Source organism: Serinus canaria, chromosome 10 (assembly GCF_022539315.1).
Source record: "Serinus canaria isolate serCan28SL12 chromosome 10, serCan2020, whole genome shotgun sequence".
NCBI classification, from domain to species: domain Eukaryota; kingdom Metazoa; phylum Chordata; class Aves; order Passeriformes; family Fringillidae; genus Serinus; species Serinus canaria.
Window position 1 is genome coordinate 15,606,203 of NC_066324.1, and position 18,002 is coordinate 15,624,204.

Sequence of the window (18,002 nt, forward strand, 5' to 3'; positions counted from 1 at the left end):
GGTTTATTTGTAATTATTAACCTGGAATTCAATCTTACCAGTATTACCTAGCAGCTGAGCAAGCTAGAGTAAGGAATATGGTAAGATAAGGACTTTTGGAAAGCACTCTGATAGCTTCTCTTCAGATAATTTTCAATACTAAAAAAATTCACGTAAATCAGAGTAATCTGGGCAGTTCAAATTGCAAAACCGAATAAAAAAATCTAGCTGAGCAAAGAATGGCTTTAATTTCACTGATCTCAGTCATGCTTGAAGGGAATGATGAAAAACTAACATGACTGCACCTCCTCACAAATGCTCTTTTTTCCTGTTAGTTTAATATGGGTAATGAGATGTGATAAAAGAAACAGAGAATTTTGAAGCTAGGAAAGCTGCAAGATGTCTTTCAGAATATGAATATTTAAATATTTCTTACATTTCAGAGTGTTACTCTGACTTAAAGAAGGTGTCCTTAAAAAGTATAATTAAAGCACTTGTTTCAAATGTGAAACAAATCCTCTTGACAATGACTTGCATCCACAAGGACTGAGTGAGAATTTTGACTGCAAGATTTGTAAGGCTTCCGTGGCTACAAAAAGCTTGCAAGCTGTTATCCCTCTCCTCTCCATCCCTCACATGAAGTTTTTGAGGGAGACTGGAGTGACTTGAGAATTCAAGTTCTTTCCAAAGACAACAGCTTTTGAGCAGACAGGAGTTTAAACCACCTTTCTAGATACTAAATACTGTATAAATCTGTAGGATACACTGACAAAAGTTTGATACTGAAATACGCTTTTAACCAAGAAACTTTCTGCCTTGTGACAGATTCAGTTAATAAAGTGCCTATTCACAATGTAGTTCACTATTTTTCAGTCAACTACAGACATTTCAGCAGACAGCATCAGTGAAGCTGACATGACCAGGCAGCAACAACATCTTCTGCCCATGACACACTTGGAGGTCCTTCATAAAAGATTCCATTACTACCACATGTAATCTACCTTGAAGTATGAGACAACTAACTGCTGGAAGTTTTAAACTGTCGTTAGAGCATTTGGGGTATGATGCAGCAAAGCTGCTGAAACAGACACAGGCTCTGATATCCTAGTGGGCTGCAGTTTGGAGTGTAGCTGCTGTGTCTCAGGACAACGTTCCTCACAGCAACTGGGGCTGTTTGCTTGTTTGCTGAAAGTAAAGGAAAAAATATGCCAAACTCTGTTGTTATGAACAAGGTTACATATTATTCTAGCTAGTTCTACTGTTTTTGGAATAAAAGTTCTTCAGTCTGCTTCAGCACTAAATCCTTTCCCATTACCCTCCAACAGAACATGGCTCTTCTGCCATTTTACACAGATCAAAAACATTCAAGCCAATCCAGAGTCTACTCAACAGTTTTTAATGACACTTTCTCCAGAATCTCTTTGCCACTTCTGAATTTAACCCGTTGCAGAAATCATTACAAATGTCACCTCGAGAGGCCACTGGCCCCAACATCTCTATTTCAGCTGTGCACAGCAATAATGAGATAGGTAATGACTTACTACTACATATATAAATATAAATAAAAGAGACCTCCAAATCAGAGGTAAATCAGTGACTCATAAAATTTTTTCTTGACAGGGCTCACCAAATTCTAGCAAAATTACTCTTTACTTTTAGAAGGAAGTGCCATGGAAAGGTGAATTCCCTCCAATACTGTATCTTATCACAAAGTGATTCAAGTTTTGAAATAATTTTTATTTAAGTATGACATTCCAACTTTTCAGGTTTTTAAATATTAAAATATATTACATTATATTATAGATTTTAAAAAAGTTAAGTTTGACAAAACATTATCCATAGCTTTGGGACCACTTAGCTTTTTGTAAACATCCACCTCACCACTGAATGATGAGCTGCAAGGAGGCAGAGGGGAATAATTCTTTAGTACACTTCTTTCTCAAGCTGCATATCTTCAGAGACAGAACAACTGCTGTGCTGTATACTCATTCACAACTTAAACTAGAGGAATAAACCATTTATAAGCACATACACATTTCCAACAGAAATTACACTACTGCAGCATGAAACTGTAGAATCCTTGGCCACCAGGAAACACAATAACAACCCCATCATTTGGTAAATGTGGCATGTACAGAGCAGTGGCTACTCTGTACTGCACTGTACACACAGGAAGCCACAGGACACAGAGAACTACAATCCCTCCCCAAAAAATATAATTTTACTGAGACTAATCCTTATATCAATTAGGAAAAAATGGAAATGAGATAATCAGAATGGTTCCTGTTTAGCTTAGGGCACATGCAAACCCAGTAAAAATCCGAGTGCAGGGTCATACAGACCACACCGTGAAAGTATCAGAAATAAACAGGCTGCAAGAGCTCCATGTCCTGACTTGAACTTTACAGTCATCTGTGTCAATATCAAAACTGAAACAGGAGATAAGACAGCCCCAAAGAAAGTGCATTTGTGTTCTGCTTTCAGAATAAGAGCCAAACCTGATGGAGTGGATGCAAGGCATTGATATTATTGTTGTGTGAATACATCCTGCCTATCAATCTCTTTGAAACTCTGATACAGAAACTACTGGAAGAAAAGGACTTAGATCTTGAGATGAAAGTATCTGAACTGCAGACTTAAGTAAACCTCCAGAGACATGAGCAGTTTTCCCTCCTCACCTGACATCCATATGCTCTCAGAGTCTATGCAGGTATCACTGGAGACAGTGGATTAATTGTTACGTGGTAAGTCTTGACCAGGGAATATCTCACAACTGCTGTTTATCAGTGTCATGAAATAATCTGATTGAACATAACTTTTTTTTTTATAAGGTAACTGAGTAACATTAAATATAGTTTAAAAGTGATATTTTTTAGCATTAAGACAAAATTGTGAGCACAATAAACACCAAAAGCAAAGATTTAATATACTTGCTACAACATTATATTGCTCAACTCCTGAATGAATTTATTTGCATACACCTGCCCTTACATGGAAAATGCAATGTTTATCAAAAGATGTTACAAACTTTTACAATGTGTCAACCAGTGCATCACTGTTGTCCCAGTAAGCCTAGACACATTTGTTATGTGTCCAAGAAAACCTCTTGCAGACACAGATTTACCACCACTGCAGGGAGTGAAAATACCCCAACCTTTAAAACACTTCTTAAAAGATAAATTAGTGCTGGTATCATGTGCCTGACAGCTTTAGAAATTGATTTTTTATCTACAAGAATTACACAGGTAGCATAAAACTTCTCATATTTCTGCCCCAAAAATGGTGTTGTGGATAGAATACCTGTGTAGGTCCCAGGTTTTACTGAGCATGACCAGAGTTCCCACCAGTAACCATCAAGATTCACCCACAAAGAACTGCAATGAACTCATTTCCTACTGCTAGCTGAGACAGTCTTGACACACTGAAGCAGAATCTAAATTCACAACTTCAACTGAAAAAGGTCTGGTATCTTACCAGCAGACAGTTCAGCTTTTGTGGCTTAGGCTAAAACCTCCTGGCCACCAAACTGCCAGCCACAGAACTGCAGTTCTGCATCCTGAATGATGGACTGAAAGACACCAAAGATGAAGCTCACTCTAGTGAGGTAAAGGAGTGAGCTTGTGTAAGGTAAATGAACAAAAATAAGGATCTCTGTATTTGTGAAAGCCAAGTTAATAATGATTGTTAATATCCAAACAAGTTTTCATGACAACAAAGAAATGCACTTGACCATTTACAGCAAAACAGATTTATACAATAACAACAAGTAACTTATGGCCTTGCATACCTGCAAATGAATTCCTTCAGCAGGTACACACAATATATTGTTCAGTCATAAAAATATATATATTATCTCTTTCCTTTAACATTTAGGTATATAAATATTTTACTGAAGAACATGCATCATTTAGATAAACAGTTGCAAGAACATCCTCTGAAAACATGGGGTTCTTTGCCATTTAGCAGTATAAAAGGATTACATAAACAGCAATTAAAGTCAAGACAAACCAATACAGCAGTAAGCAGTTCATGGTGTGCTAGTCCAAAGCACCTTTTGCAACAGATTATATAATACATACACACAGAGAATGCACTGTAATGGAGCACAAACAGCATCCTTCCATCTGCGTATTCTTCAGTCTTGTTTGGACTCCAAACTTACTCATCACTTTTCTGCTCTTGTTTTCCATTCAGCTCTTGGTCAACTCTGCTTAGCAAAGAAAGTAGTAAGATGAAACTATGTTAACGTAGTTTGATAGCTCGTATTATTAAGAAAAAATTATTAACCTTAACAGGAAAACACAAAGCTTTTATATGGGAAAAGTTTTAGTAAATAAATATTAAATTAAGATTTTTATTTAATGTAGTCATGATGTTTGGGCTCTTTTAGATATCTATTTTCCTACCACCCCCTAGAAATTAATTAAAACTGTTAGGAAACCATTTAAGTAACAACAGCACTTGAGAGGAAGCATTTAAAAAGTGCAAGTCAAGTTTGACTGCAGAAGAAAAAAGCATGGTCTGTGCTCATAATAACAAATGCAAGCAGAAATACAGCACAGGTAACATGACAATACTGGCAAGCACTACCACTGATGAATTTATAAGCACTGAATTACCTTCTTGGCTTAATTATTATAATATTAAAGGTAACAGCACTAGTTAAATTAACAAAAGTGAAGAGGCTCCTTAACTGCATTAATTTTTCTATGATGTTCTAAGACGCTTGCAATTACCCTGGAAAAATTCACCGTCATGCTGATCAAAGTGGGTTTGACTTTGTACCTTATTTTTTCACTATCTGCCTTGGGACCAGCAAACAAAATGCTGCTTTGCAGAAACCAGGGGATGATTGGATTGAAAGCCCTGCACAAAATGTACTTTTCCTCTTTACAGTAAGAACAAGCTACAGTCTTGCAAATCAGCTACAGTCTTCTGGCAAATCAGTTGTGCATGGAGGTAAATTAATTTTAAAATCAACAGCAGTTCTAAAGTGAGAGACTACCTCTAACAATCTATCTAACATACCTGTCCAGTCTCTCAAACTATAACCAGCCAGTTTTTCAAAATGACAGAAACAGAGACAGCTCCTTTGGGCCACAAATCCACAAAAAGGAGCTGCTTTCTACCTGATTGAAGGCTCAGTATCCAATTCTGCCTGTGATCCCTATATCTAATTTTGACTGAAGAACATACTGCTTTTTACAAAAGTGATGGTAGTATAGGTGAAGTTATCAACAGGGACACTAAAAATTGCTTGTTCTACTAGAGATTTTTAAAATTATCACTTAATTGGAGTAATTCCTGAAGAATGTTCAACACGTGACTAAGTTTACATGTGAACTTCCAGAAATAATTTAAATTCCTTTTACTTCAATCTCAGTGTTCTCCTACCCAATTTAGGCAATAAGCCTTACTTAACAGTTAGGCACACAAACGAAAAGTAATTAAAAAAACTGCAAAGTTAGTAGCAAAATATTTCAGTCTATTTGTTAGTGAGTGAAAAAATAATGTATCCATTCAAAAAAATTCATCAGTTGTGGAATAGCTTGAATAGTTAGCAGGAGACTGGATATTAACAAAGTATTTATTAGGAAGGAACGTAGGCACTGCAAATACAAACAGCACTAAACTACTAATTTAGTTGGATCTATCCAAGTTAATAAGTAAAAAAGTAGCAAATACCAAAAATACAAGATTCAGTATTAGAACTTCTTACAGAGTTGCATCTCTGCTAATGCATAGCTACAGCTTAGCACCTAAATACAGCTCATCTCCAGAGATCAGTTCCTGTTAGAAACAATGACATTCGCTTTAATGGCTTCATACAGAAGCACTACTTTTGCCTCTTCAAGTTGAGAACCCATATGTCCCCTTAAAAGTGAGCATCTCACATAAAAGTGTAATAGAAACTATTTGCAAATAGCTATCTGAACACCCAGGGTGAGTTCTTACAGATTCCATACTGCCTGCAAGTACAGTATAGTTGCTGCCATGCAGAAACACTTGGGCACTAGTGCATGTTTATATTTACAAATGCTTATTCCTTTATGCAAGCCAATCAACTGGGAGTTAGTTGCAGTGCAAATTGACTTATCTAGATGCAACCCTAATCAAAAGATGAATACCTTTTCTGTTTCTTTCTAAATTTTTCTTCTTCATACCTTGGTGAGGAAAAGTTTTATTTCAGTAAATATAACACATAAAGGCCAAAATCAATAGAAGCTGCAAACCAGTATTAGTGTCAATAGTCTGCAGAAACTTAATTTTGAAACTGACATAATTAAGAAAAAAACCCAGTGTACCTCCAACATTTATTAGCAGTAAACAAAAACCATTAAGATTTACTTACTACAACATAACAAATGAATACAATACGACCTCTTGTACAGTGTTAGCATTCATCAATAAAATTAAAAGCCTGCATCCATAACAGTTTGAAGCCAGATGTAATCCTTCACAGAAATCTGAGAATTAACTCTTTAAGTTAACCATGTCCAGACTTTACAGAACAGTTAAATGTTCATGAATACAGAGAGAAATCTTTTAAAACTCAGAATAACAGATTGAATATTCATAACACACCCATAAAGCCCCAGGCAAAAAAATTCTTAAGACAGCACAAGACTGCCTCAGCAGTCTTTGTCATGTGTTTCACTCCCACCCCATGAAAACTGTTTATCTGTCTTACAGAGTTAAATTGTGGAACTGACAGCAGCTGGATGTCTACTGAAATAACCAGCCATCTGCAGGGGGTACGAGGCTTTGTCCAGCATGGCTGTGCCCTCAGTGCCACCTTCCCCCAGTTTGTGTCACCTATTACGATAGGCAGACAACACAGGGTTTGTGTGTCACACCCTCTAATAGGCTGTCATCAGGATTGCTAGTGTTTTCATCTGGTTTTCTCAAGACCCAAGTTTATGGTTTCTACTCTCTATAACTGCATTCACAAAAGCTTTTGACAAGAGGATCATCATCTTGTTTGACAGCAGAATTGTGCTGATGTTAAAATGGCTATTTTTATCTGGACGGGAAGGAAAAAAATGACATTGATGTTATCTTCACTTCTTTACCAAAGTAGTTTAGAACTGTAGTGGGTAGGGATTCAGTATTTTCCCATCACTGCTTTTCTTTCCAATGAAAACCCAATCCAAGTGACATTTCAGCACTTAACTTGTTCCACATTTAAATTTAAATGCTTTAGAAGACATTATAACTAACTTCAGTATCAACATGCCCACAATTTCTCATTCACAAGCCAGTTTATTATACATACTAAGGTGCAGAACAACTAGAATGAGACCTTCTCTAGAAGGCTTAATTCACACACCACAACTTAGCAATTGCACAAAGCTCACTGTGAAAATGACTATACATTGACATTCTGGCTGTCCATGCTACTCCATTCCCAACTGCCTTTAGCAATGAGGTCAAACATGGACACTCCTCCAAGAGAGCAATAATCTCAGTTAAGTCATTATGTGCCAGGTGTTACATTCAAAGCAATCACTCATTACAACATCCTAAACCATGATCAATGTAGAAGATATTGGAATAAGAAAACGTACTGTTTTATGCATTCTGGGATGCCAACGTATTCCATGGGGATGAGTTCAGCTAGTTCTGCCAGGGTAAAGACATACCTAATTTTTTGGCTGAATTTTGAGCTGTGGAAGAACAAATGCAAGGTACAGTTACAACTCAAAACATTTTTCACTAGAAAAGTCTTGTAAGTTCAAAGCAAACAGTTGTCAGAATTATTTATGAATAAGTTTCCAGAGCATTACCTAATAAAAGGTTTTGTGATGGCCAGGAGAGTTCTGATGAACCAGGAAGGATGAACTATGATCAATGATTTCAGATTTTTCCTTAACCTGAAGGATTTAAACAATGGATAATTACTAGAACAAAAAGGCAGCATGACCAGGGTTTGGAATATGTAAGTAGTATGTTTTTAGAAGCACAATTGTCACATCAACAAAGTATTCTGACATCCCATTATTAGAAGTCAACCTCCATCAGAGGGAAAAATACTATACAACTGTAAAATAAAAACTAAAGATTCAGTATCAATTTGACAAGGAAGTAATATTCCAAGGAGAAGCTCCTTTGAATTTCTTTACAGAACTAATGATAAAATGGTTCACAAAGAACCTACCTTACGCTGTTACATTCAGTGGTTAGGATATTCTACAGGATAACAGTATTCAGTATTCTAAGAGTACTATTTTCACTAAAAAAACAACCCTGACAACAAGAGCAACCAAAAGCATACACAAAACTCCCAACCAACCAAAAAATCCACCACACAACACTACACAAGCCTATTTGTAGTATCATCCCACATTGCCTAGTTTAGGAGGAGGTTTTCAGTACACCAATTTCCTTCATCAAATCTTAACCAGAAGGGATCAGGCACCACATCAAACAGCAGTTTTTCCTAAATATGTCTATCTCTAGGCATGTGAATATTGTAAGAAAATATTGCAGAGCTTCTTACCTTCTATCAATTTGCTGGTAACATTTCCTAAGCCAGCCTAAACTTGGCATTTTTCTCCGTGTTGTTGCACCATTCAGGTAAACTATCATATAGTTCTCTGCTACTAACAGCTCTAAAGTGCCAATTACATACCTGGAGAGACAAGCAAAGAAAACTTTAATATCCACACAATCTTCATTTGAAAGTAATTCCTAGTAGTGCTCAAATATATTAAAAATAACAAAACCCCAGAAAGGCAGAGGATTACTTACTTAAATAGATTGTCCATTAGGTATCTGTAGTTAGGCTGGCTGCTCTCAGGCATGAAGCAAACAGCAAACACAACAATGGCATTTAACCCATCACCATAATAACCTAAAAAGAAATAAGCAGCAGTAGTGACAAAGGTGACAATACACTGACTACATTTACACAAAGTCAAGCACATTCAGTAAGGTTTTTCATTATTTTTCTTCAAGAGATGTACACACATCCATATGGACACATTCATACAGTTACAGAAAACATCAAGGTATCTTTTTCAAGTTTGTTGACTTCTAAAGCAACGACTGACTGATGTCAATCAAACACTTTATCTATAACCAATGTTTCAGTGTAGGACCTCAGTACATTTAATAATATCTTATGCTCCTAAAGTTTAATCAACTTTTCTTCCAACCTAAACTTCACAGACTGCTGGAAAGAGTAATGAATTGATTTCTGCCTTACTAGATCAGTAGTTAATGTTTTCAATAGTCTAGAAACCAAAAAATTAGGTAGCAGTGACACTGTAGGATAAACATATATTATTACACAGGTGCATTTTAGTGCACGTGACCATTTGACATTTTGGAACTTTAGTTTAATAGATAAAAAATATTTTATCAACCATGTCTTAACACTGCAACAAATTAATTACCACAAAACTTCCTGCCCAAAGCTCTTCCTCTGCCCCCCCACGCCAGCTTAAAGAAGCAGCTGCTCAGCAGTTCCTCAGAGCACCAATCCTTACCACCATGACTGATAACTTTCTTGTATGGTTCAATTGCCTTCATGTCCACCCTGTGGTCCTGTTCTCCGATCCGAAACATTCGCCAGCGGCGACCGTCATCCTTCTCCTCTGCCACAGTGTACTCAGCCAGGGAGCCTTTCCTAATGACATCAGTAGTTTTTGGTTTTGGAAGATCATCTGCCAAAATGAGAACATGTTGAAGACCCATTATGAATACCATGCATAGTGACAATCAGCTACAACACAAGTTAACCACTTTGCTATCTAGTCTGTTTTGGTATTCTTCAGCCAGTCAGACACACCAGCTGATGTCATGGATATTTTAATTAACATACTCATGTAGGCAGTTATCTGTTGACTGTAATGTTCTCTGTTACAAGTATATGAAAAATTTCCATTCATGGAGAAGCCTAGTTAATTGTAGGCTTTCAGAATACAGACCTCAATGAATTTCACCAAAATAGACAAAGTGGTTAACTCCAATTACAGAGAATTACAGAGGTTGATCACAGATTTACATGAAGCATGATTCAAAACATTGAGGTACCTTGCAAGCAAACATGCAGACAAATCTATTGGAAATTAAATCTAATTCACGTGTGCAATCAAAATAGATGAAATTTGTGCTGACAGGAATCTGTAAGACAATTTGCTCCAATGAAATTATGATTCTTGACTTTGTTGCATGGACCTTACCCAAAGCGAGAAAAACCTACTGCAAGTTAGTTGTCTGTTCCCGAAACAAAGCTGTTAATTGAAACTATCCTTCCAGGAAAATGAAGACAGCAGCATTAAAGGAAGAAAAGACAGAAACCCTTTTCAGCCACTTTTAAAAACAAGACACAAACATCTGGAACATTTCCTTTGCATCACTGCAAAAGCAACCATAAATACCAATTCTTCTTCTTTAAAACACTGAAAATCCTTTTACAAATTTAAACACACAGTCTCTGTTAAGGAAACTTCCACTGCAATATGCCTTTAGCTGTTTAAAAACCAAAACCACCCCCTTATTCTCAAGAGTGTTTCTTTCTCCACAGGTAGTGTTTCAAATGTAACAGTGAAAAAAGACCTTCCTGTTTATTCAGGAATTTATTTTATATTCAGGATGAGAAAATAACAATTGAGTTTACATATTTACTTATTAGAGACATTCCTAAACCATGAAGTTTACACATGTTAGAGACTCCAACAATTTGCCCAAAACAACTGTTCTTGGCTTCCATAAAGAGGGCCTTAAGACATCATTAAACTCCAATTTTGAAATTTGTGCTTTAAGTCCTACACAAAACATTTATCTCAAATAAAATTTGTTAGAATCTCCAGGTTTTGCCTATAAGATATAACACCTGTTAATGTCTTAAAACTGAGATCATTACTAGTGTGGCTATAGCTACTTTAAATTCCTATTAAGTAATTTCAGAATTTCTTGACATAAAATAAAAGCCCTTCTGCTGCCTTTAGTCAGTCTGGAAATATGCATACTCTAAGGCTACTGAGCTTTTGTCACTGTCACCACAGGAAAATTTGAGATCAGGTATTACTTAGTATTTTTAAAAATACTATTTAGTCCTCCTTAAATTGAAATTCATCGATTTCTGAGTAGCTAATCTATATCCTTTTGTTTGGCTCCCTCCATTTAAAACTAGTTTCTAACACATGTAAAATACCTTGATTACTTTTTTCTGTTGGGTGGTTCTTAAAAACTTACCGCAATAGAGATTTTTCATAACTTCAAATCTTACAGATGCATATGTAGATGATCTTCACCTAAGTTTCCCTGCAGTTACAGCTAGTAACTGTTTGCCTGTTTATTGATCAGATGAGGTCTGATTTGCTCTTTAAAAAGTCACTGCACCTATTTCTAATTCCTAATATAATCTACCTTTGTATTTCTCCTCTTGCACTATTGAATCATAGCTATGCCTTACTAGAGAAACAGTCAACCTGCACATAAGAACATATTTTAGAGCATCCAACAAAAGAACCAAAATACTCACCTTCCCATTCAAATTCATTGCTGTTTTCTGAAGGAGTATCTAAATCATCCAAATCAATCTCTCCACTCTCATCCAAGTCATCAGACAAAACAGATTCCTCACTGGGATCCAAAGTTAAGCTAATATCTGGAGCCATTAGTTTCTTCCTCAATTTGGTTCCATTACCCTCTGTATCTAAAGAAAACAAATTATTTATTTTCAAATCTAAAGCAAGTTTAGATAAGCATATTACCAAGACAGAAGAGCACAGTTCTTTCTCATAATGCATTATAAATTAATGCCCTTAATTTAAACAAGGTATCTTTGCAGTAAGACTTTAATAGGGGATGGAAAGAACAGCAGGTAAAAGTTATCAAGTTACCCATTGCACACAGTCTGAGCAGGGTGGCAGACACTACTACCCCTGCCCAAGTGTCCCAGGAGCTGCTCCAGATATTACACTGAATAAATCTTGTACATAATACAACAGATTCATGTCCCTAGCACTTGCTTCTGTTCTGTGAATACACAGAATGCTTCGAGGTACAAGGCAAATATTGGCATGATTTAGACAGGAGTTGAAAGCAAGGGATAAAAATCAGATTACCAATCCAGCACTGGAAATGCTGCAAGTAAAGCAGACAGACAAAATCCAAACAAATTTTAAATGCAAAAACCTCCAAAATTCCAATCAATGAAACAAAATCAAAAAACCAAAACCCCCAAAACAAAACCAGCAATAAAATCCCCCCCACACCAAGGAGCTTTAAAGTAGGAAGCAGTCAGTAGGAGCTTTAAGTTGGAAGCAGTCAGCTGGACTGGAGTGGAATGTTCTTACCAGCTTCATTTTCTGTTCCAGCTGCAGCCAATGCATCAGATTCAACAGGATCATCCTCTGGCAGGGGCCTGGGACACAAAGAAATTATTGTTACAAACCTGCTTTGACATTTTTTTAAATGTCATATATTTAGACTTACATATTACTACAAAAACCCACTGTAAAGTTAGTACTGAATTAACTTTACTTATAGCCTAAGTTCAAGCTTTCAGTTAACAAACACCAAGGCAGCAGAAAATTCCTTTCCAGCATTCAAGTGACCATCCCATCCTGTGACAAATACCAAAACACTGACTACTATCAGTGTGTCATCCTTAAGGAAACTTGTCGTATTCTTGCTTGACAAAATTTGATGAGAAATAAATTACAGAAGTAGCTTAATCATGTTATCATAGAATGCATCTAAATCTGATTTAATTTTTTTTGTAGGCCCAAGCATCAGTAGCAGCATTAACTTTTAAAGACTTTCTCAGAATTTTTGCTTAATGAAAAATATTTGGGCCATGAGGCACTGGGAGTAATGTGCAAACAATGCAGTTGCAAAATATTTTCACAGGAAATAAACAAAGCCAAGCTTGCAAATCTTCATTTTAGAAACATTGGAAATGTGAACAGTGGCAATCCTGAAGAAATATGCCACAAAACCTTTTCAAAACTGCTATATTAATGGAAATCACTCCAAGATTATTACTGAGTATTAGTTCAACAGGAAGATCAAGAAGTAGCTTATTGCTGATGTTATGTGTTTGATCCAAATTACTTAAAAAAAGAATTCAAAACCTTGGAAAATCTTCATCTTGCCACTCTTCCTTAAACTCAACCCCTTCCATTCTCCAGCTAACTTCAATTGCTAACAGAGACTCCTGATCAGGCAGAACCTCTGGTCTTCAGCACAATGGGCTAAAGAGGAGCTGCAGGAACATAACAGAGGGTGTTAGTTCAATACTGTGGTAATTGCCATACTTGCAACACATCCTTTAACTTATCATCTAGTTGAGGTATTATGCAGAATAAAAACAAAACAATACAGGGAAAAGTTTTTTGTTTGTTTCCATTTTACTTTTGTTTTTTCCCATACACAACTCCTTGTGGAAGGGCTGAACATACAATAATTTAGGTTGGAAGGGATTTAATGCAGTCAAGGAGAATCAACCCCTCAGTTAAAATTAAGGCCTTGAACAACCTGTTCTATCATTTATGATTACACCAGTTCACTCCAAAATGTAAGAAACCTGACATGTGCCTAGATTCTATAGGAGATAATTAATAAGTGTGTATTTTGAGAAAAAGTCCAGACAGTCAGATCTCAACTACAAGCCATTTAAAAAGAAAAAAAAAACCCAAACAACCCAAACACTTTAAAGATAACTATTTAAGGCAGTGTTTTGGAGCACTCACCCTATGATGTGCAAGTAAAGCTGTAGTTTTTCAGGCTCACCCATCACCAGCAATGAGGAATCCCCAACAATAGAACATGGTAAACCACTCTGCTGACATGAAAGTCCAAACCAGTTGAAGCTCTTGGCTGTGTTGGCTCTAAAGATTGGTAGAAACAGATAAACTTATCAATGAAGGTATTAAGAAAACCAACATCCATCAAAACAAGAAACCATGGTATTTTGCAAAGAACCAATCAACACGGAACAGCAGTAAAGACAAAGTTTGAATGTAACCAATTCTGCTTATTAACCCAGTTTTTTTTTTTTTTTACATGACTGAAAACCAAATAACACTTACTGTTCTGTAGGACCAGCTTTCCTTTAATGACAAATCAATTTTTTTCTTCTCCTGACCTGATTTTAAAGGGTCCTGCAACGCTTAAAGCTATGCTACGCAAGTGGATTAATAAAGAAAAATAAAGTGATCTTTTTGTAAAACTGCAGTGCTACAAATTAAACACTAATGATCTCAATTTAAGCCTGTTTTACTGACATTTCCCTGCTTCCCTCACCCAGAAAATTTAAATAAAATTTCTAGAAGGTGTGAACCTAGTTCCTGTTCAGGGCCAGACTCTCCCTGTTTGAGACATTCAGCACCTGCACCTCTCGGTTGTTCTTTGGCAGTGTGGAGAAGCTGCCCCAGTGAGTGCCCTCCCAGCTCTCCCTGTTTGTCCTGACTAAAACACTGCTTGGAAACAAGTCCTGCCTCTCACCAAGCTGTTGATGTTGTCAGCATACAAGGTGTGGATACTCCTGGCCACTGACCTGCTGGCTGCAACATATTTGCTCAGAGGGAAGGTCACATTTGGATCAGCAGTAACAGTGAATGTGTGTAGAGCTCTCTATGCATTTGTTTCAGGACACTGAGATGAAGCCCAGGGAGTTTCCCCAGGGGCCCTCAGCAGTCAGAAGAAGGCAGTGGTTACCAGCAGCATGGAATGAACCAGCTGATGCAAATATGACAGCTCTCAGACACTTGAAAGCAGGGAGTTGCTCCAACACTTGAACAGTTTTCTTCCCATACTTTTGAAGAATACCAAACATAAGTAACACCTATACATTCCAAATGGACAGCCTTTCAGTGCAGAAGCATTTCTACCTGCCCTTACTTCATCCCACTGGGATAAACCTGTTGTACTAAGACACAAGTTTAAAAATTACTGGTGCTTTCATGGAACTCTCCTCACACTACTTGCAGAATTCTCAGCAGCAGCTTCTCATTAAAGTAGATTATAAAGCAATCATTTGCTAAGTACCACACAGGACACCTGAAAGCAATTTACAAGGCAAGCTTGGAGTTCAGCTTCAGATAAGACAATGTAGGTTTTCAGCATCCGACTTGACACCTGGACTAAGCAGCTGGTTTGGATGTTTTGACCTTGAGTCTCACCTATAAAAGCACTATCATTTGTCAACTAGAAGAATGAGAAATTAAGAAGGAAGGGCAATCTTTACAAGAAAATTAGGAAAGTGATGACTACAGAGTTATTTTACATCAACTAATATAAATGCTTACTAGCAGGCAAAAAAATATCTACTTCTATTTATGCAAACTAAAGCTGAGTTTAGAATACTCTTTCTACCCCTGCTGTGGCACTGCTGACATGTTTTTAAAATGCCAAAGCCTTTTTAATTCAGCTGTAAATCTAAAAATGTAACTTGGAAAATGTAAGTTTTCATAATGCAAGTATTTATCAGTCATGTAGAAAAAAAGCAAATAATTTCTACCGGATCCTAGCACACTTCATGGCCAGCTCAAAAAGGTTTGGTTTCTAAGAAGAGCAAGCCTGATCTTATCCTCCATTGCTCATTACTTTCTATTTTGCATAAAGAAATGGAAGATGGAGAGTTATCTAAAGGTCAGAAACTTCAACACAACAAAGAATATCTGGATGCAGGGTTGCCAGGAAGTTCTGCTCTCTTACTGGAGCCACTGGACTGTAGTACTCTACAATGCCTTTTATAATTTTAAGTATCTCAACAGGCAAGTTATGGTATTACAAAAAGGGAACACATCACTCAAACCCACTGCTCTTTCACTACAGCTAATGAACAAATTTCCATTCCAGAACAGCAGGTTAAACCTAGTTAAGTTTGCATCTGAAGAATGTCACTGCTTGCACTAGAGGTCAAACATCAGTGCTTTCATCCTTTTTTCCTAGAAAAATAGATAATTTTCAGAGTTCTCTTATTAATACCAAGCTGCCTTAGCTAGTAGGTTTTGGAATATCAAGTACAACAGCGTTAAGAAGCCTATTAAAAATTGCCATTTATAAAAACTTACAGTAGAGCTAAACAGAGACTCTGGTCTGTCCCAAATACCTAAAAAAAGGGGTGGCAGTAGCAGTGGGACAGAAGGACAACAGAAAGCATGAGATCATTTTATTCATTAAGTAAAAGGCTGCTTTCAAAAATTATTATTTAGGTTTTCACCTCTGAGTTCTCAGGCAAACCCACAAATAATTACAAGCCAGACATTTCCATGGTCACATCTGCCTATCCAATACTAACACCTATATTCAGTACTTGATCAGCACCCCCACATCTAAAATAGAATAAATACAAAGTTTAACTTTGTAGGACAATTACAATGTCAAGCATTTTTACTGAACGAAGTACCTTACAGGCAAAAAAGAGAAAGTTGTTTCCATCTCAAAAAGTCAAAATCGACCTCAAAACAAGGTTAGCCTACATTCTCCCCACCACGTTTCACCTTTATTGTGTCAACAGAAACATTAACCGAGTGTCAAGTTAATTCCAGGTTTCAGGGATTAAAGAAATGCTTTTAAGAGTAATTTTCACATTTGATTTTACAGCATGCCTAAAGCAAGGAACAGGCACATCTGGTACACAAACCCACAGGATGCAGCTCAACAGATCAATTGTCTCTTTTACTCCTTTCTCTCAGCATCAAAGCACAGAAAAGTCAGACAGCTAAAAGAGAAAACTTCTGAAAACTCTTGCTTTCCTCTCGAGGATAGTACTTTAAACTCCTCATCCAGAGCAACAGAAGAGTCCGTATTTCTGCGCCACTCAAACTTATTTCAAGGTAAACACTAACTTTTCAAAGCAATCCCAAAGAATTTATACCCTGCCCAGGTAGTCCTTTGTAAGACTTAAACACGCATACAAGTCAACCAGAAATAATCAACCACTATTTAGCGTAGTGCATTAGTGGCAGGAAATCAGGAGGAACCAAGACAAAAGGCACTGGAAAGCAGCTCTGACTTCCGCGACACGGCTCTGTACTGCGCGTTCGCTACGCCTGCAGCGGAACAGCCGCGCTACGCGAAATCCTGCGGGGAGGGGCAGGGCAAGGCAGGGCAGGGGATTTTCCCTTCGGAGATTTACGCGTTCACAGCCCTTTCCTGTGCAGCGGCGCGGGGGAGCGGCGGGCGCGGCCGAGCAGGGCCGAGGAGCTGCTCGGACGCAGGGTCCCTGCTCAGCGCCGCCGCCGCTGCCGCTGCCCCGGCCAGGCCAGGCCACAGCGCTGAATCCGCCGCCCCCTGCGCACCTGCGGTCGGGCCGCGGCCCCACCTCGCCCCACGCCGCGCCCGCCCCGCGCAGCCCGGCCCCGGCTCGGGGTTCCCGGCCCGGCGCTCCCGCCCCTCCGCGGCCGTACCTGGCGGGAGCGGGGCCAGGGCCGGGCCGCGCTCGGGGCCGCGCTGCGCTGCGCGCCCGCGCTCACCCGGAACCGCATCCGCCGCCCGAGTCACGTGACAGCCTGGGCCGCGCGAGGCTCGGACACTCAGGCGCATGCGTGAGCAGCGAAGGGCGGGGCTCGCGCCGCCGTGAGGGCGGGCCGGGACGCAGTCCCTCAGAGCAGCCTCCGTGATGGCGGGACCAGAGGGATCCCCGCGGGAGGCTCCCGGGCGCCGTAAGAGGCCCCTCGCGTGCCCGATAGCGTTCTCCAAACGCTCCTGGAACTCTGTCAGCCTTGCTGCTGTGAGCACTGCTTTGGGGAGGCCGTTCAGTGCCCGACCCCCCTCTGGGTGAAAGCCTTTTCCTAGCCCTGCCCCAGCCCTCCCCTCGGGTCGTGTCCCCGGCCACAGAACAGAGATCAGTGCCTGCCCCGGAGCTGTCCCTCAGGACCGAGCTGCAGTCGGGGTGAGCTCGCCCGTCAGTCTCCAGGCTGAGCTGGCCAAGTGCCTTCGGCCGCCACTGCTGTGCTGAGGGGCGGCGCAGGCCGAGAGGTGCTGCCAACCCCCGGGAGCGCGGCGGGGACGGGCGGTGCACTGGGCAGCCGTCGGCTGGCGGTAATTAACGCTAATTAGCT

At 39.0% G+C, this 18,002-nt stretch overlaps 1 protein-coding gene across 4 annotated transcripts; it reads right to left on the reverse strand.

Annotated features, from left to right (window-relative positions):
* Nucleotides 1-1,352: 1,352 nt before the first annotated feature.
* On the reverse strand, nt 1,353-17,460 carry BNIP2 (BCL2 interacting protein 2). Of its 4 annotated transcripts, none has more exons than XM_050978626.1 (12): nt 17,349-17,460; nt 13,686-13,823; nt 13,068-13,198; nt 12,288-12,355; nt 11,471-11,644; nt 9,471-9,647; nt 8,731-8,833; nt 8,480-8,611; nt 7,767-7,853; nt 7,548-7,646; nt 6,108-6,143; nt 1,353-4,186 (listed from the first exon to the last, which is right to left on the reverse strand). In XM_050978626.1, exons 3-12 carry the CDS (start codon nt 13,115-13,117, stop codon nt 4,138-4,140), a joined length of 975 nt encoding a protein of 324 aa, XP_050834583.1. In that variant the 5' UTR covers nt 13,118-13,198; nt 13,686-13,823; nt 17,349-17,460; the 3' UTR covers nt 1,353-4,137. The 4 variants fall into 4 exon arrangements, with proteins under 4 accessions (XP_050834583.1, XP_050834584.1, XP_009088100.1 ...); XM_050978627.1 differs by having other exon boundaries at nt 17,415-17,433; XM_009089852.4 differs by lacking the exon at nt 17,349-17,460 and adding an exon at nt 17,241-17,259.
* Nucleotides 17,461-18,002: the final 542 nt, after the last annotated feature.